Source organism: Oxyura jamaicensis, chromosome Z (assembly GCF_011077185.1).
Source record: "Oxyura jamaicensis isolate SHBP4307 breed ruddy duck chromosome Z, BPBGC_Ojam_1.0, whole genome shotgun sequence".
NCBI classification, from domain to species: Eukaryota; Metazoa; Chordata; class Aves; order Anseriformes; family Anatidae; genus Oxyura; species Oxyura jamaicensis.
This window is the reverse complement of record NC_048926.1, coordinates 59,354,394-59,379,713: the sequence shown is the minus strand read 5'-3', so window position 1 is coordinate 59,379,713 and position 25,320 is coordinate 59,354,394. Positions and strand designations below refer to the sequence as shown.

Below are 25,320 nucleotides of genomic sequence, written 5' to 3'. Positions count from 1 at the left end.
ATGTTTACATTTTTATCTTTCTATTGAGGCTTTTTAAAGGAGGAGTGGATGCCTGTGGAAGGCTTGGGGGTAGAGAGTGTTTCTCACATGGTTTTAAAAATTATGAGACTTACAAGTGATGAAGAATCACTTTGAGCAATCAATTCTTTTGATGCATTCTTAATCTTTTTTTTAAGAGGTCTATGCAGAATTGCTTAGTACATTGTACACTTGTAAAAATGCACTTTTACATTTAATAAATGCATGCTTCTGTTTAAAATTAATCATCTTTGATATCTATAATACAGTCTTTTTCCTGCTTTAAATGTGACTATGAAATTTTGCTTTTTGTGCACTGTATGATAGAAACAAACCTTTCCAAGCATCTGCTACATTTATACAAAATGTAAAGGATTTTTTTTCCTTTTTTTCCTTTTTTTTTTTTTTTTAATATACCCGTGTTAGTGTACCTATTGAGTTGTACTTGTGGTGTTCAGCCTTCTTTAGTTTGTGATTCTCTAATAATTTTCTAATGGAAATGTGGTCATTCTAGAAATCTGTACAGATTACTGCATGTGGTATTCAAGTCTTTATGGAGCCTTCAGAAGTATTTCACAGATTCCTACAGTCCAGAGAGCGCTGTTTGAAAACTACTGCATTATGGAACAAAAAATTTGCCTGTGGTTATTCTCTCTAAACCAAATCATGCCAATAAATTAAGTGGTATTTTAGAAAAAGAATGTTACAGAAATGTGGTTAGTTGTTGCATTATAAAATACTAAGAAAACTTGATAAATATTTTTTTTATTATTTCTTTGTTTATTTTGTGACATTTTCAATATAATTCCATTAAACTTCTTTTGGCTGTACCTTTAGCTGTTAGAAAGATAAAGGGAATTTGTAGCTGGTATAATTCCGATGTTGCCCTGACTGGGTTTAAAACTTCAGCCGGGACATAATACCTGGATATGATTGGATTAATAAAGCAACAAGCTGATGCTTACCATACTATTTATTAATAACCCTTACAGGAGCCATCTGTTTATAATTTTAATCATTTTAAAAGCCATCACTTTTATCATTTTAATTCACCTGCCATTAGTTTATTTGTAATTTTTGCTTGCAAAACAGGATCTATTTTGCTTAGTCTATCTTTCTGGGGCAAGAAAGGAAGATAGTTTACTTTCTATTTACATAGATATCCCAGAAAGGGGATATTTATTTAAAACAATCTGGTTTGCATGGAAAATTAAATGAAATCTTAGACAAAAAAAAAATGTACTACGACTTAGTGATGGACCTATAATTACAATCTAAGACTAAATCCCTAACTTGTCAACTTAATGGAAGGTTTTCAGTAAAGAAAAATAAGTCATATTAATGGTATGTGACAATACCATTTGCTGATATAATCAGTCAGAAACGAACTCCATTAATTTTGAAGAAAACAAGAATACAACAGGCACAAACTGAAGCACAGGAGGTTCCAGCTGAGTGTGAGAGGGCACTTCTGTACTGTGAGGGTGACAGAGCACTGGCACAGGTTGCCCAGCAAGGTTGTGGAGTCCGTGAATATCTCCTTGTCTGGAGATATTCAAAACCCACCTGGATGCCGTCCTGTGCAATGTGCTTTAGGTGATGCTGCTCAGCAGGGGGGTGGGACTAGATGATCTCCAGAGGTCCCTTCCAACCTCAGCCATTCTGTGATTCTGTGAACAGGAGTGAGCTGGGACTTTTTTCACCGAAACTGTAATGTGAAAGATAAGTGCCATCTTCATCGCTTTCACTATATTTTAGAAGACTGAATAAAAGAACTTACAGTTTGAGGATTTTGTTTACTGGAATTTTCTCTTTTTAGAGGCTTTGGGAGTGATTTTGGCATAAAGTGTCTGTAATCTGGAGAAGAGAAGAGAAGAGAAACCTTGTCATCTCCATATTTTCTGGCTAGATTCATTCGTTTCTCTCTTATTTACCTTCTCTGTCTTAGATCTTTTAAGAGTAACAAGAAATGAAAATTTTCACAGATTTCCTCTGCTTTCCTTTGCTGTTTAGTGGCAGAAAGGATTAGTAGATGAAGGTCATCAACCATAGTGGCCTCCCTTTCTCCTGCCACTAGTGGAAGTTACAGCTGCTGTGCATCTACTAAACTTTTTCTATATGTGAATGAACACAGTATTATTTTTACAAGATAAGGCTTGCTTAGGTATATGGATAATTTTGAATTATCCTAATTTTAGTGTCACTTCAATTGAAAATAATAAAAATTAATCAGTAGTAAATATTATATGTTCATTGTTGTTTTTCATTTGAGTATTCTTTGGGTTTTGATTCTGTATTGAATTTTACTGATCAATTTACAGATTGATCATTTAATTTTCATAATTACATAATATGGTAAGAGTTATCCTTTTCTTGAGTAGGACACTGAACAATAGAAGATCTAGAAAAAAAAAAAAAAAGGCAGAGTAAGAAACAGAACTCACAGAAAATATTACAATATTTGAAATAGCTGGCTTTGGACTGTGGGAAGAAGAGCCAGCCTTCCAATGTAGACTTCTTATCAGTAAGATACCGTTATCTAGTAGTGTCCTGACTGATATCCTAGCTAATAATGGATTTTACAAGGTAGGTTCTACGGATTTTACAGGTAAAGTATCTTTTTTTTTTTTTTTTTCAAACAACCAAAAAGTTTAACTACAAGTGATACAGGTGTATAGCAGTAAACATAGAGTTTTGGCACAAGTACTGTTTTGGATGAAAAGAAATATAAACTTTTTTTTTTGAAAGAATTACTGTCAATATGATTGAGGACAGAGATAGTATGGCAAAAAGCAATATCAACAAAATATGGTGGAAGTCCATTTCAAGTTTGGGGACCTATTGTCTGCAATATAGTAGAACAAAAGACATACTGCATAAAAGCAATGCTCACAGCAGAGAAAAACAGAGATATTGATCTATTGCAAGGATCAATTTTGTATTTTTTTTTCTCACTAAATGCACAAAGGTGTGTTTGGTGTTGAAAATTATCTGTAGCAGGACTGTTGATATTTCTGAGTAATGTTCACAGAAAATAATGGCTAGCAGAGAGAGGAAAATACTTCTTTAACTCCTTGACAAAAGTTTGTTCTGCTTTTTCTCTTCTTACTACTGAAGAAAAATGAGATCTATGGATTTGACTTTTAAATGTTTTTGTACGGAGGTTTGTGTTTAGTCTACTTCCTGCCTGGTCAGTAGTTTCTGTGAATATAAAATTCAGGTAAATAGTAATAGTTTTGGAATTTCAACAGCATGCAGATTAGGCCTAATTTTGGAAATAATTTACCAGTATTTCTCCCACAGGAAAATTTCCTTTATATGGAATTATATGGCACTTGTAATTTCTTGAACCAGAATAGTTAGCTGAGACTGGGGCCATATACCCCATACAATAAGCAGTCCATAATGGAACATGGAGCAACTTAGTCCCTATAAAAGATGCCAGAGCACAAGTCAGAGAAGAGTTAATTTATCTGCTAAGATCATGAATACAGAAATTTCAGTTACGACAGTAACTGAGTACAGTTTTTGGTATTTAAATATCCTACTTTTTGAAGAAAAAAAAAAAAAAGAAAGAAAAAACTCATACACAGTACAAACACAGAGAAATTTTTCTTTTTATGGGGCCTTGGGAAATTTGGTTTGGTGGGAGGTGTCTCTTCCCATGGCAAGGGGGTGGAATTAGATAATCTTTAAGGTCCATTCCAAACCCAACCATTCTATGATTCTGTGAGCTTCTAATCTAGTGCTGTCCATGTGCATGCCCATTCTTTATCTAGCTAATTTTCACAAAATGGTTCTTACTTGATTAAAACCTGCTTTTATTTCAGTTTTGAGTTTCTTTTGAAAAAGGTATGCCACATAAAATTATTAGGTAAACTATTGTATTCTTACATAACATTGTAAAAGGGAATTTTTTCCACATTTGTATCAACCAGCCAAAGGGAAAATTAATACCCAATGAGCAACTGAGATAAGCAGCCAGTTTAGCAAGTGGCATGTCTGTGCTTTTCTATTTTATTGAAACCATTTTTATATTGGAAATTTGGAATTTTATTAATGCATATTACTAGTAATTATAAATGTTCTAATTATCATAAACTCTTCCATATTTTCTGATCCAGTTTAATAAAATTTCCAGGTTTTGTCAGAGAGAAAAGGTTTTCCTGTGCTAAACTGTGCTCTTGGATAGTTCTGACGGAAATGGCCTTTATTGTTAAGGGGATAGATTAGATGCCTGAATGTGAACTATACTGGAGAAATACTTCAGAAAGCAAGTATTTTTCAAGCCCCTAGGAACTGACATTTTTTGTTTGCATTTCATCTTGCTAATTGTTGTTCAAAGAGTTCCTTAGGTGATTACACTCAGCTAATTTTATGAAGTTTCATTCTATTCATTATGCAGGACAGCTAATTAATGCTGGAAATATTATTCTAAGGAAGAATGTGTAACTGTTCAGCTATAGACACCTTGCTCATGTACTGTAGTTGTCATTATTTGAAGACAGTTTGATGACTACACTGAACTATTCTGCAAGAAATTAGGGATAAATACCTTTTTCATGGAAACATGGCTCTAGCTGTCTTGCTAGAATATTCACAGCACCTTTCAGATATTTAACAGGAAAGGTCTTCAAAATGAGTTCCCTGAAAGTAGTTCCTTCATTATTTTTCAAGCTTGCTTGTGATGATTCACAGTATGAAACCTTTATAAATTTTATTCAATTCCCCTTGTCAGTTGTACTCACTCTCAGCATCCAGTTGTATTGATTTATATGAACAACCTCAGTTTCATTAGTCATGATGAAATTAATGGCAAGTTGCATCATTTTTCTCTGACTGTGTTTCCAAAAGCAGAACAATATATCTGCATTGGAACATATTAAATGTTATGTTAACAGACACAAAATCCTGTGTTAAAGTTAATTCATGTTGAGATGTAGAGTGATACATGCTGACAAAAACAGAAAAATGCAAAATTGATGCTGACAGTCTGTCTTTCCCTGATTGTATAGATTTGTAGCAGCACATGCAGTATGTAACTTCATGCTGTGATTCAAGACCTAAGCAACAATCAGCACAATAGCAGACATTCAGAACAGTCTGTCAGCCTCCACATCAAATTTTATTTTCTTTTTTTGGAAATCTTTAGGGATGCAGGAGATACTTTCAGTAATAGATTGTTACTCAAAACAATTTAAGAAAATTATATTGATTCCGGAATTTATTGAAGAAAAATAAATACATATATATTACGTATAAAAGTATACATTGTTTTCAGTATTATTTTTAATTAAAATGTGCCATAGAGTTACATTTAGACAACATCATAGAATCTATTTTGTCAAATGTTCATGTGATTCTGTTATGTATTACTGTGTATTCTACTTCTGGAAAGTTAATCTAGACCTTGAATTAACTGCATGAAGCCTCTTCATGCCCTCTTCCATGGGTGCCCGGTCTCTGTGAAGATTCAGCTCTCCTTGAGAAAATGCTGTGCTTAGACTTCTGCTGATCACTGCAAAGCCTTTAACAGTGAATGGTATTCCCAGAGCTGTCTTCAACATTCATGTACAAATGCACTCAGGCATAATTAGATAAAAAGTCTGCACAAGCTTAAGGTTGTAAAATTGGTATTATTGCTGCCTAGACTTGTATCATCCTGCATGTCCTAGCTTCATACCCATCCTGTCCTACTTGGTCCCTGTAAGTGGTGGAAATAGAAACAACGTTGTACCTGCTATAACTATATGTCTTCCTTCTGTGGAAGGAATACATATAGTGGTTACATTGGCTGGTGCCAATAGCAAATTATATGTCTTCCAAAAATGTTTCGGAGACAAACATCTTCAGTTTGGGAAGAACAATGTGGTGCCATATCTTTAGCTCTCTGAATACTTTTGAACTATTCTTCAGAATATTATTTTAAGTCTAGAGAAAGCTTTCAAATAAAATAGGCATATAAGTGTTAATTCCATAGATAAAAAATCATTGTGGATGAAAGAAGACAAAACCAGTGTACAAGTTGCTGTTATTCAGATTAAATAAATAAATAAATAATCCACAAGGAAAAGCTTTTGGTAGAAATCCAAAATAAAATTAAAAGGTATGAAAGAGTTGAAAGGTCAATGATAGCGCACTTGAATAAGTCCTACATTTTAGATATTTTTTAATGCTGTGGAAATGTCACAGTTGTATCTCAGTCATGTCACTAATGTCAGTTATTGCTGCTGCATTTCAGATTAATTTTCTAGTATTAGCCTAAACATTTCTTTGTTTCCTTAATGTGTTTTAGACTAATTCTGGCTTTTGTACTATCATCTGAAACTACATAATTTTTGCCCTTATGGACTTTTTTTTTTTTTTTTTTTTTTAACATGTTGTTATCCTCAGGACTGTGGCAGTTAGCCACTGGTCTCTTGGAGACAAATTTGACAATCAGTGAGTGTGATGGTGTACGGGATATACGGAGGCTTGGCATTGAAGTGGTTTGTTTGATCAATTTTTTTTAGCAGATCACAATACAGCCCAATGATCACAAATGTTAGTGGTTCTTGATGCCACCTTGTTTTCATAAGTCCAGCTGCAGACTACTGTGATCTTATTTATTTTCATGCTTTCTTCTTATTACTTTAAATTTTTGAAAGTAAAGTAATAAGAAGAAAGCATATAAATAAATAAATAAATAAAAATAAGCCCAAAAGTAGTTAGAGGAGAAAACGCAATGTGTTAGGGAATGATACTCCAGGACTAGGAGGAGTTTTAGTAGAGATATTGATGCACTCAGCTGTTATATAGTCATGGACTTATGTGGGCTCCATAGATATGACTATGTGCATACACATAGGAATTTTTACCTGTTTTGCTTTTTTCGTGTCCTTCTCTGTTCCACTCTTCTTTAAAAATGCATTATATTTCATTCACATGATCACTCACCTTGTATCCTGCCTAGCCCTTTCATGCAGCTAGTTGCCATTTTATAACATAATCCAGAGTGTCTTGAACTCAAGCAATTTTTTTCATGCTGTTCAGTGCAATTCTGTCAGACTGATATTCCTAGTTGCTAGACATATAACTTTACAAGATTAAGCAACTGATTTATTGCATTAATCTCATTTTTCCAGTCTTCGCTTAATATTTTAGAAGAAGGCTAAGTAAGGAGAGTGAATATAACCTGGCTAAGAAATAGTTAGAAAAACAGATACGCAATTTTTCATGAACGGTAAATATTGTATCATTATCTTAAAAATGCATTGGATGTGTTTTTGGGAATTAAAAAACACAGCCCACAGATGCTTGCTGAAATGCACAAATAGTCTGTCTGGTGCAACACCTCACTCTCTGTGCTGCAGTGATATATGTGCTTTTATTGCCCATTATTTTGTGTGTGTGTATTTTGGTGAGCAGTCAGATATCTACTTCTTGCTGAGTACCGAACAGTTATATAACAGTTTTACAACAATATCCACAACTTTCAAAGGCCATTTGCTTCCCTTTTTAGATTGCGCATATAAAATTTTATTTTTTGTAAGCAGTATTTGTCTTCTAGTTAGCATTTATTTTGTTCCTTTATCTCCATTGAATTCAATTTTATATGCTAAAAAAGCATCTATTGTATTTTTTTTTTGCTGCTAAGTTCATGAAAACGTAAGAGTTATTATACTGAAACATGGCTTAAGTAGTCATTGTTCTCTTCTCACCTTCAAACGATGTGAAATTCTTCATGGGAGTAAAAGTTCCTTTAGTACATTATTCAAAAGTAACATGCTATCATGCATTTGTTAGATGCTTGCCTTCCTCCAGTGTTTTGGTGTTTTTGATGTGTAGTCCTTCAAATTGATAAATCTGTGAGTCTTCCTTTTTGAAAGGGTAAAATGCACAATTCTATTGTTCTTTAGTTTAGGACCTCTGTTTTCAATATTTTCCCTCCATGGCAGAATGAGTATAGACCTCTGTCAGAGATGTCATCCTTTGTCTCAGCAAGTACTTGCAGACCACCGAGCAGCCTTTTCAAAGTAAGTCAGTATTTATTAATCAGAAGAATACAGTAGCTAGAGTCCGGAGGCAAGAAGGACAAAGCCAGATTTGCAAAAGGGTATGTTCCCACATCATTTAGGATTACCTTCTGTCATTCTCCAAAGAGGCACTCTTGTATCTTAGCAGATCTCACAATTTACCAGGCTAAGCAGTTAAATTCCCTTACTAGGAAAACATCTGTCTCTCTCTGCCCCCTCTCCTACAATGCCATGTGGCTAAGAACTAAAAAAATTTTGCTTTTTTGATAATCAGCATTTCATTTTTATTTCTTCTCTGAGATTTAGACTTTCCAAACCCAGCTAATTTTCAGAAGTTTGGAATAATAACTGATAGTTAATAAATAATTTTAATAATGCTATTATTGTAGGTATTGTTATGTAATACTATAAAACTATATACTACATATATTCTGTGTATATATAAGTGATTTTTCTAGTTTCTGTCAGTTATCATCTCAAACTGTAGCAGCAAAACACTGTAAGCTTTGCTTCTGGTCTGTGTGTGATATTCTGTATTCTGTTGCTGTCACCATAATCCCTGAAGTGGTCCATGATAACAGCTTTTTCAAAGCACTTTGAGAAATTCATAAGCAGGAAGGACAAACACCAGTTCTCCAAATTATGCCAGATTAAAAAAAAAAAAAAAAAAAAAAAAGATACTTTCTTTCATACCTCTGTTGGTTAATGTGTTGCATGTACCTCATTTTCAGAATATCTAGATCTGGATTTTCACTGTTATTATTAGTGACTCATTTCTGAATGCCACTGAGCTCTTAGTTGCAGCAGCAACTAGGAATAACAGCTTTCACAGATAACTGTTATTTAAATAAAGTCAAACATATTCTGTTTTGAAAAGATTGTGTTTCACTTTCCTTGTATATCTCTTGTTCTTTATTTATGCAGTTAATGTATTTTTCAGTGGTTTTGTTACCCTGAATCAAATATGTTTCCACCTTTGAACTGGGAAAGAAAACAGCTATTTTTAAGGGTCTCTAATACTTCTTCTCAAAGAAGCACTATAGACATTCAAATACCTCTCTTGATACAAAATTGTTTACATATTCCTTGTCTGTAGGCTCTGTGATGAGCCATTTTGTCATAGAAAGGCAACCAGGTTGGCCAGGCATGGTTTCCAAGCAGATCTCTGCTAGCTGTTCCTAGTCATCTTTGTGTTCTTCACATCTGGTTGAATTAACTCCATAATTTTGCAGTGGGCTGAGTTCATGCTTACCGTCTTCTGCTTGCAATCAGAACAGGGCTGTGATGATGATAAAAATTACTCTTATTCAAAGGAGTGCAAAGAAAACAAATTATTTTGCAGTATCATCAAGAAAGAAAGAATAACAAGAGTTTGTTTTGACCAGCTTGGCCTATGGGGGCTATTTTGTCTTAAGGCCACAGGGCTGAAAGCAGTGGCTTTTACCACTTCCAGAATCCATCTCTGAAATGGGTATTTGGTAATATTTTTGAGAGAGATCTCAAGCAGGGCAGAACCAAGTATGCTGCATATCTTTCATTTTAAAGCATTAGTGTCTTTTTGCATCCTTATATTGAAGGTTTGGTGTTTCTCTTTGTTTTGGTTTGATTCTTGCTGTTGGGATGCATTGAGTTAAATCTATTATTGAAATGGCTAAAATATCGTGAAGCCTTTCTTCTGCATGGATAGAGTTTATATAGAATACAGATTAATTAATATTAATTCATTGTTGTTGATGCTGAAATATATTCTGTAAAATACAACTAACCATCTTGTATGATTTTGTTCATAGCTTAGCCTTCTTCTGGGCAAACAGCTGTTTAATACTTATGTTAAAGATGATTCTGAAAGATCATTCTTTTTCTGTTTGTTGTTTTTGTTTTGTTTGTTTTTATTTAATTTCTATTTTATGGCAAAGTTTTGCTAACATTGTAGGACAACAGAATAACGTTTGTACAAATGTACTATTTTGTGTATATTTGTAATCAGGGCAGAACTGACAAATGTTCAAGATAAAAAGCAAAGAGAGCACCAAGATTAATTCTACCTGGGAAATCATAGCCCTGTAGTTGCCACATGTTCATAGGGGGTTGAAAAAATGAAAGGATAGGATAAGATAAAAGATGACTAAGCAGTTGTCATATTTCTATGTACTAGCTACTAAAGTTGTCATCAAATACAGCAGTGTATACTGTACCAACTTAATGGTAACCATATAACAATAACTATAATATAACCAGTATGAACCAGTACAGAAAATATATGTGTGTGTGTATTAAATATGTTTTCCATACAAAAATATTCAATTAAATACTTTTTCTGTAATTGCATAAGAGCAATTGATAGATAATCCCTGTCACTTCTTTCCTCTTGGAGACATTAGGTCTTTTCAATTCCTTGGGACTATTCTTTCCTCCAATTATTTTCTGAAGGCTTCCTTAGGTAACCAATACTTTAAATAATGGGAAACCAGAAACATGTTTTTTACTTGTTATCTTTTTCAAACAGGTTTTCAGTCAAAATTACTGTGGTTGAGTGGTTTGCCACCAAATTTCCAAGAAAAGGTCAAAATATGCTTCCAGATTAAGGGATTTACCCAGATTTCCTAAACTCTTGAAGAAAACAGGTTTGCTTTAGGGAAACAGTCTGACTTCTCATTTCTTTGAGGCATCTTGTTAGATAGGTTTCCCAATGCCCCTATATGTTTCTACATTTTAGCTCAGTCCCATACTTCATTCTCAAATGTTGCCTTTAGCCACATAAGCACAAAGGTGAAACAATAAAATTATCACGAGAGACCTCAAGCAGCCTGAGGCAGGTGAAGACAATAGCAAAAAATAATAATAATAATAAAAACACAAAGAACACAAAGTACGTTAAAATGTAGGCTTGCTATCCAGAGAGATAACACAGCATTCCATTGCGAAAATATTTCAGGCTGGGCAACTTTTTTCTAACCTTCTTTAGGATGTACAAGAGTATTCACCTATTTGAATACCTATCTGGTTACTGTGTTCTGTTAGCATTTGTTGTACATGGTAAAATACACCTCCTGTAAAATATAAAGAAAGTAACCTGGCCATCTCTCACATTTGCACCCCATACCATGGGAAAAAGGACTTAAATGGTTCCCTGTATGTTCGTGTTAGTTATTATTACATGGTTTTATTTATGTATTTCCTATTATTTCAAGGAATCGTCTCATACAGTTATAACCAAGAATGCATTCTTGATTATATCAAGAATCAAGTGCTTGATTATAAATGGGATTGGGTGAATTCCCTGGTAGAGAGCCAGTTCCTGTGCAAGTTCTGTCTCACTTTACTATTTAATGGTGTCACTGAAATGTAGCTGTTACATGAGGTCATGATTATTAAAAAAAAAAAAAAAAAAACATTATACATAGGATGTTAACTGTCAGATGGACACACGGAGGTCTGAGAATAATTAGACTTTTGACTGGGACGCCATCACAAAGTTTTGGAGTGATATACTCATAGGAGTCTTGATTTCATAGCAGATGGACTACAGTGTTTGATGCATGATTTATATCAGTATATGACAAACAAATATTTTATTTAGTTATGAAAATACCCTTACAAATGTGAAACAGATGAATTGTTTATTTTAAGAAGTTCTATTGTGCGGTGATTTTTATCCAAATGCTTTTCATTTAAGGAAACAATGTGAATTGTAAGCTCTGATTCCTTTACTGGATGAACGAAGCAGCGGACAACTTGAGCAGTGATTTCTTCAGCCACTGCAGTTACTGCAACAAATATTTCTGACACATAGAAAGAAGACTGAGCATATATTCTATGTGTCTCAGCACATAACAGATTATCTAAATTGCAAGACCTCACATAATTTGCATGGCAGATAACCATCAACCTCATTAATGCAAGGGGAAACCACAAATCCTATCTGTTAGCATTGTATGAAAATTCATCACACTTTTGCTTATGGCATCAAGCTTTGCTCTAAAGAACTGAATTCTGTTGTCCTCATTCAGGAAAAGAACCTGAATAACTGCAGATACTTTGAAAATAAGTTTTTATAGGTATGCACTCAAAAAGGGAAGCATTTTCTGTGTAGAAGGAAAATTTATGTTAACTAAATATTCAATAGTTATTCTATCGTATACTGTAGAGGATATTAGTAACATGTATTAGTCAATGTTTTAATTTCAGTTCTTAAATATTGCATTACATTAAATTGTCTATATACTCAACTGCGTATTTTACAATTTACAAGTGCTTGTGTTTAATTGCAGGCTAATTTATAAACACTTTTCCACAAATTACTGAAAAAGGAATGTCAAACTAATTTTTGTGAGTGGTAAAGCTTCAATGAATTCAAATGTTTATAATTTATCTGCATTATTTACATCTCTCTCTTGTTTCTAATTCAATAGGCTAAATGACAGATAAACAACAGATAGAAAGGCCTGCTTAAATTGTCTTGTTCAGTGTCATAAATTTTCTTTGTAACCTCTCCAGAGCTTTGTCCGCTCGTATTTTAACTAGCTCAGGCAGATGAACTTCCATGAACAGAAGAGCATTTCTCAGTCTGTGAAGTTCAACTCTTACATCATTTTCTTAACACCTAGATGTATAGCTTTCTTTGCTAATTTCCTTTTTATTACATCTGCTCATAGCAGTTTTAAATCTCATAAATTTCTCCCCCTTCCCCCCTCCCCCCCCCCCTTTTTTGGTGTATTAGGCTTTCATTAGCAAGTAGATGGCTATCAAAACCACCTTAATAGCTTTTAGCTATATAATAAATAAAACCTAATGGAAAGTTCCATAAGAAAACTATATACTTAGTAATACTTGGAGGGCTGATTGATTTCTACTCTGCATGAAACCATTAGAGAGATTGGAAATTTTAAATGCTAATTCTTGAACATTTACATGCTTTTTTCATTAATGATGAAAGAACTGAATAAACAAATTCTAGAATGTTTTTTGAGTGATTGCATATACATACGCATATAATACCATGGTGTCAGGATGATGTCAGTTGTAATTTTTAAAAATATTTCTTTCCAGTTCTCACTGAAGGCTGACCAAGTGCAGTGCTTTTTGTATATGTTGTGTGGTAGGTGACGATAGGAGAAAAACAGCAACACAGTTAAATCTCACAGAGGTTTATTTTCTGTTAAACTGAGCTAAGATTTAATGATTAAGGAAGTACTCTATTGTGTAGTAGGTACATGCCAGTACAAATATGTTTAATTAGGTTGTGGACGTGGTCTACCTTGACTTCAGTAAGGCATTTGACACCGTTCCCCACAGCATTCTCCTCAGGAAACTGGCTGCTCATGGCTTGGACTGGCGTACACTTCGTTGGGTTAAGAGCTGGCTGGATGGCCGGGCCCAGAGAGTTGTGGTGAATGGAGTCAAATCCAGTTGGAGGCCGGTCACTAGTGGAGTCCCCCAGGGCTCGGTACTGGGACCAGTCCTCTTTAACATCTTCATTGATGATCTGGATGAGGGGATCGAGTGCACCCTCAGTAATTTTGCAGACGACACCAAGTTAGGTGCGTGTGTCGATCTGCTCGAGGGTAGGAAGGCTCTGCAGGAGGATCTGGATAGGCTGGACCGATGGGCCGAGGCCAACGGTATGAAGTTCAACAAGGCCAAGTGCCGGGTCCTGCACCTGGGGCACAACAACCCCAAGCAGCGCTACAGGCTGGGAGATGTGTGGTTAGAAAGCTGCCTGGCAGAGAGGGACCTGGGAGTATTGGTTGACAGTCAGCTGAATATGAGCCAGCAGTGTGCTCAGGCGGCCAAGAAGGCCAGCAGCATCCTGGCTTGCATAAGAAACAGCGTGGCCAGCAGGTCCAGGGAAGTGATTGTCCCCCTGTACTCGGTTCTGGTGAGGCCGCACCTCGAGTACTGTGTTCAGTTTTGGGCCCCTCGCTACAAGAAGGACATGGAGGTGCTTGAGCGAGTCCAGAGAAGGGCAACGAAGCTGGTGAGGGGCCTGGAGAACAAGTCTTACAAGGAGCGGCTGAGGGAGCTGGGACTGTTTAGCCTGGAGGAGAGGAGGCTCAGGGGTGACCTTATTGCACTCTACAGGTACCTGAAAGGAGGCTGTAGCGAGGTGGGGGTTGGCCTGTTCTCCCACGTGCCTGGTGACAGGACGAGGGGGAATGGGCTAAAGTTGCACCAGGGGAGGTTTAGTTTGGGTATTAGGAAGAACTTCTTTACTGAGCGGGTTGTTAGTCACTGGAATAGGCTGCCCAGGGAAGTGGTTGAGTCACCATCCCTGGAGGTCTTTAAAAGACGTTTAGATGTAGAGCTTAGGGATATGGTTTAGTGGAAGATTTGTTAGCATTAGGTCAGAGGTTGGACTCGGTGATCTTGGAGGTCTCTTCCAACCTAGACTATTCTGTGATTCTGTGATCATGCTTAATACACTAAATTTCCAAACAATTTTAGTTGGTTAAAATTATGCAAAGCATGAAGTATTCATTTCCAGACTTAAAAATACAATAAATTAATTTAAGATTGGGCCAAATAGTGGCTGTTCATACCAAAGATATGTAAGTTACTTTTTACGTTATAGTGACCTCATATTTAGGAATCATAGAATCAAAGAATGGCTCGGGTTGGAAGGGACCTTAAAGCCCATACAGTTCCAACCCCCCTGCCATGGACAAGGATGCCACCCACTCAATCAGGTTGCCCAGGACCTCATCCAACCTGGCCTTGAACACCTCCAGGGATGGAGCATCCACAGCTTCTCTGGGGAGCCTGTGCCTGTGCCTCACCACCCTCTGAGTGGAGAATTTCTTCCTTATTTCCAATCTAAATCGACCCTCTTTTATTTTAAAACCATTCCCCCTTGTTCTGTCATTATCTGACTGAGCACAAACTTACTCTCCATCTTTTTTATAAGTCCCCTTTTAAGTACTGAAAAGCTGCAGTGAGATCACCCCAGAGTCTTCTCTTCTTTAGACTGAACAGCCCCAGCTCTCTCAGACTTTCTTCATAGAAGAGGTGCTTTGATAGTCAGAACTTAGTAAATTATGAAAGCTAATTAGTGAAACTTTTGTAAATTATTAGCATAATACCTGTTTCTAATTTGGGGGGGTTGTGTATGCAAAATCAAAGAGGAAAGCCTCAAGGTATATGCCAAGTATAGTTTTCCAAAACTATCCTGTAAAATAACTACAGCAGTCGTGCCCCTGTTTTTGTCAGCTTAACAGGTCAATGCCTGCCTAGATCAGGTCTGGAAGCAGTTAACCATGATGACATTTGTATTACAACCATTGGTTTCACAGGTTACATGTAGTTAAAAAGAGACCATTCTCCTCTAAAACAGTCATTTCTGCCCATAGTAGTAGGTGCATTTAGCTATGTCAGTTTAATGAAATCTGTTTTAAGTTAAATAAGGTTATATTACTATTTACGGTGCAGTAAGAACAGAATCTGTTGGTTTTTTTCCCACTATTTCAGCTGGCCATCTAAATGATGCCACCTCTGCCTGCAGCCCTGGTCCTGCATATGTCCCTTCACCTTCAGAGCTACAATAAAGCACCACTACCACTACAACTGGAAAACATTTTTGCTTAATACAGCTCAAGGCTGTGGAGGTGATTTTCCAATTCCAGTTAGAGACATTACACTTCATCTTCTGCCTTGTAGGAGCTGTACATCAGTTGATTTCCATTCCTCCAACCTAGCTCTGGAAAAAGAAATATGAAAACTTGCTTTTGCCAAAATAAATGGGAGTGTAAAAAAGGAGAGAAAAGAATTGGATGCACTGTTAAATATTCACATACAGAGAGGTTCATATGTCAAAGCCAGCATCTGTAAACTACATGGTAGATTTTTGTGTGCCCACTTCTACTTACTTTCAGTGTGTGGAGATTTTGTTTTGTCATTCACTGTGTTTAGAGCTTGGTTGTCATTAGATTGAAACACTCCTTCGGCTCTTCTTTATTGCTGATTGTGCTACAAGTTCCTAAGACAAAGAATCCAAACTTACTTCGTAAGGCTTTTACTGTGTGTGTCCTTGTTAAATTACCGCCAGGCTTTCTGAGAACAGCAATGTATTCTGTTTATTGTGGACAAATGCAGTCAGAGGAAAAAAAAAAAAAAAAATAGCTGTTGAGCAATGCAAACATTTCCCTAGCTGAAACCTATGGCTTAAAGTATTTTGCTCATGCAAGCAGAAGAACTGTGTATACCCAAGACTTCTAAAAGAACTCGAAGATGAAATAGTTGAGCAGCTAACAGCAGTCTTAATCTTTCACTTAAACCTGCTTTACTACCACAGGACTGCTTGGCAGAGGTATTCAAAAAAGGTTTCAGGGAAGGTCAGAAAAATATAAATTGACAAACCTGACATCTGTGTAAGGGAAATTATTAATAATTAGGAATACAGTTAGTGAACACATGAATAAATATATCAGGGAAGAGCTGACACAGCTTTCGTTAAGATAGATTGTGCTTCACAGTCATATCAGAGTATTTTGAAGAAGTCAGCAAGGAATAGGGAAGATGTGGTTGATACAGTCTGTTGGGATTTCCAGGAAGCACTTGTAAAGGAACTGAGCAGTCACAAGCAGGATCAACTATTAGAGCTGATTCAAAACTAACAAGTAGTTTTTAAAACAGATGGTATGTGAATGGAGGGACTGCTTGCTAACAGGCTGTTTTGAAGCCTAAGTAATTTGGTAGGTCAAAAGGCTGGTGAGTTAGACAGATTTATTGAGCTACAGGGGCATCAATGCAGCTTCAGAAAGTTCCTGTCTGTAATTTCTGTCATGTGAGGAAAGTGTTTAGGGAAAGTATCCTTTTCACTTGTTCTTTTGGTCTTTGGCCCCCACTGTTGGGTGCTGCTAGAGAGTGAATATTGGATGTCTTTGACCAAGTAGCATTGTTCTCATGAGGGTGCAATGATACACATTCAAAATTTTCTGAGAATGTAGTTAGTGTTTTAAAATGGCGTATTCTTTATGTATTTCACAGATGAACTGTTGTGATATATGACTACAGCACAACATTGAAATGTTTTGAATACACTCTTGTCAAAATGTTTGGTTTTCTAGAAAGACATCTGCTAGTCTGGGGACAAAGAGTTGCAAAGTAGAACATAAATATGTCATTTTCTACTGCCATGTGAGATAATATTATAACAGCCAGGCAGGCCATCTGTAATACTGTAATTGATTTCTAGCATCACTTGTAATTAAATTAGAAAAATGTTGTCAATTGTTCTTATTTATTAAAGAGCACATGTATATTCGAAACTGTTGAACAGAAAACCAGATATATGCAATATGATACCTGGGAGCTCTGTAGTAAGTAAAAGTAGACAGTGAATGATGCTGCAGGGAAAAGGCCAGCCAGACAAAAAGTACTGCCCTCTCAGTGGTCTCTAACCTAAAATGTACCCCAGGCATTATAAGCCTAAAATGTACCTGACTCACAGATCAGACACACAGATCAATTACAGCATGAAATTTCATCCAATTATTTTCATATACACTGATGTGAAAAACAAGTGAAGACATCAGATTAGTAATTTTCTGAAAATCAATCTGAAGCTTCTGAACTGTAAACCATGTAAACCAAACTAGCTTAACCTCTCCCACCGAAGATCTCATAGTTAGATTTTTTTTTTCATTCAATTTTCCATATATCATATTCGTACCTTGCCTTAGGCTTTTCTATTCCAGTTTATATTGTTCCTGTAAATATTGCTGCTTATACAAAAAACGTGGTGCTTGTCTCATACTATTGTTAAAGTTCTGTATTCTGGCTTATCTGATAGTTGACAGAATATAGCAATGACAATGTAGTCCCAAAATCATACATATACGTTTTCAATTATGGAAACTTACGTGCACTTTCCAAATTCCAGGTGCGATCTTATTCTTATTCATTCTTTTAATACTTATGGGAAATAATAGTTAGCAGGTTAAAGTATTGATTTTCAGAAGGCAAGCACCGAAGGCCACTTTTGCACAGTGGCCTCACGATCTGTTATTTGATAATTACTTTGTTCTTGTTTCAATAATTATTAAGTCCCTTTTCCATTATGTTAAAATAAAAGCAAAAATTTATATTTGCATTTTAAAAAGGTAAAACTTAACTGGTTTAATTAAAGGTCTGCTCTAGAAATTAAACGCTTTACCCCCCAAAATGCCAAAATAAAAGGGCTAACATATCAAACAATAAATCAGCACATTTTAAGTTATATTTTGTTATAAAATGTTTTTATATTAGTATTTTGTTATAAAATGGTATATGGCATGTATAAATAAGAAATAGAATATTTTATTCTTCCAGATTGTGTAGTATGTGCAACTGGAAATACCTGCCTGAGATTTAAGCCATCTTTCTGCCACATTCAAGGTAGCTTCACGGACTAACGATTCTCAGGCTATATTTTAGTCTTGGGCATTCTGCACACAGTGTAACATTTTTGATCTTTCAACAGCATCATTCCCTACTTTCTTTCTAATCTATGTGTTGTGGAGGAGCTCTCAGAAGTTATATGTCTGATTTCCTGTAATAGATTTACTAAGAGAATTCTTTACCAGTGAGATCTGATGATTTTTTATGTTACACCCATAAAAGTAGTCTCTGCTGATTTTCTCCCATTTATCACTTTTTCATGAAGCATTGAAAAGGGGTGCTTTTTGGTTTCTTAATGATAAAATATGATTGTAACTTTACAAGAAAATATGATTTTAACTTTAAAAGAACTAGCAAAAACGTTCAGAGACAAAAAACAGTTTTTGAAATTACGTTTAACTGACAACATTCTCGTGTTATGGTAGGTTTTCTATGTTCCCGAACCACAAACAAGTAGTTTCTAAACTAAAACATTTTCCATGGAGTTAGGTAATCTGTAATTGCTATAGCTTTTGTTATTGCAAAATATATACATAAAGTTTCTGACTCTTTTCCCATGATTTTTATTAAAGTAACATTTTTGAAGGGCTCTGTGGAAAAAAGGATAAAGTTCGTGTTTATATATATATATATATTTACCTATCAGCAGAATTAGGATTTGTTTTAGGGATGTACTGAGAAGAGGTAGTTGGTATTGTCCCACAGAAATCAATGAAATCATAATGAAACTAAATAGATGATTGTATTATAAGTTCATTATGTCAGCTACAAAATTCTATTATTACTGCCCTTTTTGGTGAACGGCTGGAAGAAAAAATTGATGTTCCACTCCATCTTCCATAGCTTCTGAAAATGTACTTGGCCTCTTTTGGCTGATTTCAATTGAAAATCAAGTCCACCTGAATATTTATAAATTAACAAATTATCCTCACTGCTGTCTGCCATTAGTTTAGGTCTCTGCAGAACTACTGCAAGGCCAGGTGGGTTCTTTCTCTCTGCTTCTAGCTCTCAGTTATACGCTGATTAGTGAAGATTAACATCTGGCATATCAAAAGCTATCAGCTCTTTATAACTTTTTTTTTTTTTTTTTTTTTTTTTAAATTACCAGTAGGCTCTGTAGTATGAGCAGAATTGGCCCAGAGTTGCTGAAAACTCTTCCCTTTAAAGGTATTTCCACTATTTGGAGTAACTCACTCCTTCATTTTCAGTTACTGCATTATACCTAGAGTAAAAAGAGTAAACATCTTACTCCTTGATGATATGCAGATTAAGGGTTAGGACTTGGGTAGGCTGACTTTCACACTAGAAGCCTTGGACTTTTTCATAAGCTGATTTTTTAGCTGCTGAAAGCTGCCACTCATTTCTGTTAATAAAACCAAACTTGACTAACAGTTCCTGAGCCTGCATTTTCTGGCAGGTGTTCTAGTTGGTGGTGACCAGAGTGATGGTGATCCTTCACCGTCTTTTCATCAGTCCTTTATGACTAGCAATGTCATAATTTTTTATTTTATTTTAATATTTTTACAGCTCTGATAGCCATTGGACGATACAGCATGACAATAGAGACCGTGGATGTTGGATGGTGCAAAGAAATCACAGACCATGGAGCCACCCAAATTGCACAAAGCAGCAAGTCTCTCAGATATTTAGGGCTGATGAGATGTGATCAGGTAAGCAACATTTACATGAACTGGTACCTGCTTCAGAGTGTGTGTGAGAGTGTTGGGGTGTGTGTATGCAGAAGAAAGAGATGGAAAGATTTGTATTTTGCTGTAGAAATAGGTTTGGCATTCACTACTGTGGTAACTCTTCTAGTACCCTGTGTTCATGTATTTCTCTAAAATGTATCTAGAGAACTAAAAAGAGCATTATAAATTTTTGCTGACATAGATTTTCAAAATACACCCACAAGCAACACCTACAACCTCAGATACTCACGCAAGTTTTATGCAAAATCTGCCCTCTGCGAGTTTTGAATATTTTTGGCTAGCAGTGATTGGTATGTCATGTCATAACTGTGATAGACTGCTTTGTTTTAAAAAAAAAGAAAGAAAAAAGGTAGAATACAATACTAAAAATACCACAGTGCCACCTCCAGAGTGGTTTTCTATAAGTCTGTGTTCTTGCTCATATGCAATGGTTTTGAAAACACACAGGGAGGGATTTGGGATGCTGGAAACACCGATTTTCTTAAGAATATAGCTTTCCCACTTGGAATGTAGGAATGCCTACAAGTTAATTTATCTTCATTAAAAATAATAAGTTTTTTAAAAAATAATAAACAGTATATTAGTTTGTAGTTTTATAATTTAAAAGGAATTAAATGTAAGTGATAACCTTTCTCCTCAGCTGAGAGACAGGAATGACAACTATGTCACGTTAAAATTTTGAAGCCTTTGGGAAAAAGGAGATGTGGGATTAGACTGTGTTAGAGCTAATGAATTGCACATCAGGAAGTCCTCACTCACAATGTCAATTTGGTGGGATTGCTGGAAAAGTAGGAACAGTGTGAGGATAGACAGATCTTAGTCATGTCTCCCTTATTTTAAGTGACCCAATTAAACCACTTATTCTGTATCTATATGGGTATACTTATAGTAATGTTCAAGTGTACTGAATTCATATCTTTTAAACAGAAGCTTTACCCTCCTGTTTTAGCATCAGTAGAAGCCCCCAAGTAATGTTAAGAATGATAGCAGAGAATTTCACTAACACCAAAAGCTCTCTCTGCGTTTTTCTTTTCAGTACTGTACTGTGTTGTTACTCATCTCAGTATAAACATGCAGGGAAAAAAAATGTTTTGTTCTAGTTTTATTCAAAATCACAGTGTATATAGGCTTCAGGAATTGTGTCTCAGTTCAGAGACGAGAGAGAAAGATGTCTGGGAGCAGAGCAAAAATAGCTAAGATCTACTGGAGATTCAGTCTCTGGTCTCAGATCTGAAAATCACCTGCAGGAGTTGTTTCTTATTCAACCATCATGAAGCAAACTTTAGAGTCCAGCTTGTGATTCTCCTCATGAGCATCTCTCTCAGGCATGCAAATTTCTAGCTTGATACAACCTGAACAAACTCACTTTTTACTCTAGGATGCTTCCTGCTCAAAACCATTACCTTGCATCCTTTGCAATGTGTTAAAGAAGACACTTAAAACGAACAAACAAGCAAACAAAACAGTGTTTCAACTGGCAATGAGTAATAATTTCCAGGTCAGTTGTAAAGTTAGAAATAGGATTTTGCAAACCCAGCTTTAGAAAGCTTCCACTGCAAGGGGAGGTTTAGCACTTTAGAAGAATTGCTCTGTCTACTGAAGCTGACTCCAGTTAATCTCCTAAACTTGAGTGTTTTATAAGAGCCAATAGAAGAAAAGAGTGTGTGAGTCTCTTTGATGGATTGTGCTAAGATTATGTACTTAGAGAATGTTCAAAGGGTTACTTGACCTTGGGAATTAGATCTGACCCTGAATCACCTGATCAATTTTACATATATTTATTTGTGGATTTAGCTAATGTTGAACAATCAACAAGGATCTAATAAGTGCAATAATTTTATCCTGCCTTCAGCTGCTATAGAAAATCAATGACCTTGATGCTGAAAACAAGTTTTACCACCTCATCAGTTAAACTTTATGTACTACAGTCTGTATTTCTCTAATTGCTGGTTAATGCTTTCCTAGTTCTTCACAAAGGATTACGCACCATCTTTTGTGTTGTTAAAGTCAACTGCTAAAAGGAAAATAATATTTTCTGAGAGAGCTTCTGGGTAGATAAGAAAAGCAGTGTTGATTCTGCATGCCCACACGTGTGTGCATTTGTGTGCAAGCACATGTGCGTGCATATGTGTATTTGAAGTATGGTGGCTAAAATTTACTAAGATGTGAGTAAATGCTCTTAAAGCATTGTAGTATTAGGACACCACTGGGAAACATTTTCTTGCTTGTGAAGCCTTGATGGGAAAAATAGCTCCACAGACAGAATGAAGTAAGTATCCTTGACTTGAGAGTTTTTGGCAGCTGGAAGATGCCAGCTCCCTTTTTCCACTGCAGATGAACAGAGAAATTACTGAAGAAAATCATGTCTTCAACTGTCTCTCCCCAATATCATGCAGAACTAATTTTTTCCAATGGCTGCTCTATTAAATTAAAAATGTCAGTGTCCGGCACATCATTAAAGGGAATTCTTGGGTGGTGCAGAAGGGTTTATTTGCATGCACTGTTGACTGAAATTCTTGCCTTTGGACTGTTGCCAGTTTGCAGTAAAAAGGGTTAGACTTGCCTCCTGTAGCCAACCTTCCTTTTCTAAGGCACTGATTGTGACGCTGGTACCAGGTAGCATTTGTGCCTTTCTAGGAATTCCCAGGCATTGGAGGGGAAGTACTTAAACAGAGTTACATAAGGAACATATGTAAGTAGACTTCAAATGGTTACCACTAAAATACTCTTTATGACCCAGGCTCTGTGGAATTTCTTTGATATGCAGTTGACATAAATTACAGGCGTCAAGGGTCCTCCCAAGAAAGATCAGAGAGGCTGCAAGCCTGGGCAAAGGCAGTCTCTGTTTTATGCCATTGATTATCTAAGTGCCTTCAGGCAATGGGTTTCAGTAGATGCAGAGCATTATTGATCCACACCATGAAAATAATCAAATTATTCATTTCTCATCAAACTGCTGTTGCCATGACCTTTCTTTTTATCATGTTCCCTGCCATCTAACATGCACACCACAGGAGCAATATGCTCTTTGCCTTAAAATAAATGTCGTTCTGTTTAGAAGTTTCATAAAAACACATTATCATGAGATCATCATAATGAGGGCATATATTTAAGTTGGAATTTTCTAATAAGCATTTTTAACACTTTTTGCTACATTTAATGTTACTAAATAGCAACATAGTCACTATTTACAAATCAGATACAGAGAAAGTCAAAAATTGGTAAATGATGAAAGTTTTTCAGAACTAGCCGTATTAGAATTTTGTTTTACAATACATAGAAAATCTAAATATTATTTTTGATGTAAAGACACTAAAGGCAAGGTTAGTGAGAAAACGTCTCTCTTTCTTAATTTTCCTTAGCACAGCCGTGATGGAGTCAAATTTGGCTCTCCTTGCACTGTGCAGCAGTCGTGTCTGAGCCACGGAGAGCTCTGAATGTACTGATGCTGCTGGGGCAGTGCAGGGCACCATGGATGCTCAGGCATGCGTCCTAATGGCAGGCTGACTGCCAAGGCTCAGCATGTTGTCCAGGAAAATTAGCACTCTTGAGATCATGTCATAAAGATATGGTGGTGTAACTTACTACTCGCATTTCCGTGACCAGCTCAGGCAATGCTAGCACTGTGATCTCTACAGGCTCCTGCACTGTACTGCATAAGTGTAGTGAGACAAGTCCCATTCATTTTCAGTGACAGGTGGAGTTCTGAGAGCCTGTGGTCCAGACATCCAAAGGTATTTAGGTGCTTAGAAGGCAGATCCTAAATATTTTTGAGTCCCTGTATTTTGGATAGTACAGTCCCCAGTTGCCTGCAAGCATACATCAACACACTCGAAACCAGCAAGGCCCCTTGTCCCTTCTGGTTGCTTTCATGGACACTCACCAGCCATGCTGCATCGCTGGCAGAGGCCCATCTGTTAGGACATATGCTGCTTCCCAGTCAGGGCACAGCACTCTGTGCCGTCTCCTGATGCACCACATTCTCTGTTTTCTGTGAGAATACCAAAAGCTATCTGGAAATACATATTTGCATGTCTGCTTATGTGTAGGTGTGTACAGGCATGTAGCAGCACTTGGGGCTGCGTGAGTTACACATTTCATAAAAACTAAATGCTGTGGTTCTGATTGTCCGCTTCTTCTGAAAGCAGTAAGAGAGAGGGTTAGTAGGTTTGCAGCCAAGGTGGGACGCTTTAGAGTTCTGCAATTGGAAAAGGCATAAAGGCCATGGCATTTCTGTTCAGCACTCTGTGGGCACTGGCACGGCATGCCATTCCCAGGTCCCTGACACTGCCCCTTCCTGCTGCTGGGGCAGCACGGGTAGCTGCAGCTCCCAGCCTTCCTGCAGAGAGGCGAGCTGCGAGCTGCGGGCTCTGACGGCGCCCCAGGGCCCTGCTCCGTGTTCAGCCAGGGCAAGAGGGAGCTCGGGCTCCTCACCTCCCTGACTGCTGAGACAGGCAGAGGGCTGGCTGCGGAGTGTGGGGCAGGATTCAATTCACTCAGCTCAGCCTCCCACAGTAGACAACATGACTGTCCATACTTCAAACCAAATTTTAATTGTTATCTCTATTTTTATCACAGCTTTTGAAAGCGTATATTTCAACTTTCTATATGAAATTGATATAAACAATGATATTTTCTGTAAGTCCCCAGAAAGGTTTCTCACACATATACAAGTGATAGTTTACCTACTTTGAGAGGGCAGTTAAAAGGTGCTTACTTTTCTTCTACAAAAACTGACATCAGGACTTTTAAGAGCCCTGTGAGTAATCCTAAGGCATAAAACGATGTCCCACATCAGATTCACAATTTGAAATCCAGATGCTTCAACCTCCTTTTTTAGAACATTTTGTACATTCCTACTCCTAAACTGACCTAGATCATATTTATTGTACCATTGTAGTTACTTACCTGTTTCCAATTGTTGCATTTTTCATATTTCTAAATATGAGAGAAAGAGAGCAATGTTTTCTACGCTAGTAATTGCTAGAACTCATTTTAAAGATCTCTTTGTAGTACTCCTTTATTGTGCTGTCACAACATTCCAACCAACTTTAAATAATGGCAATTTGAACTCTTCACCTTTATGAAAAGTGGCTGGATATCACCTTAGAAATTGTGGCTAAAAACTTGATCTTTTTCTCCGGCTTATAGCTGCTTGGCTGGTTGTACAATGTGTCAGAATAATCAGAATCATCTTCCCATGT

At 36.5% G+C, this 25,320-nt stretch overlaps 1 protein-coding gene across 1 annotated transcript in view; it reads left to right on the top strand.

Annotated features, from left to right (window-relative positions):
* The window catches only part of FBXL17 (F-box and leucine rich repeat protein 17), a gene marked incomplete at its 5' end in the record, with an annotated part of 312,639 nt that overhangs the window by 275,466 nt on the left and 11,853 nt on the right, over positions 1-25,320 (top strand). The window contains one exon of the mRNA XM_035309961.1: positions 19,935-20,077. Within this exon, the coding sequence (XP_035165852.1) occupies positions 19,935-20,077 (143 nt within the window). The remainder of the gene's footprint in view (positions 1-19,934; positions 20,078-25,320) is intronic.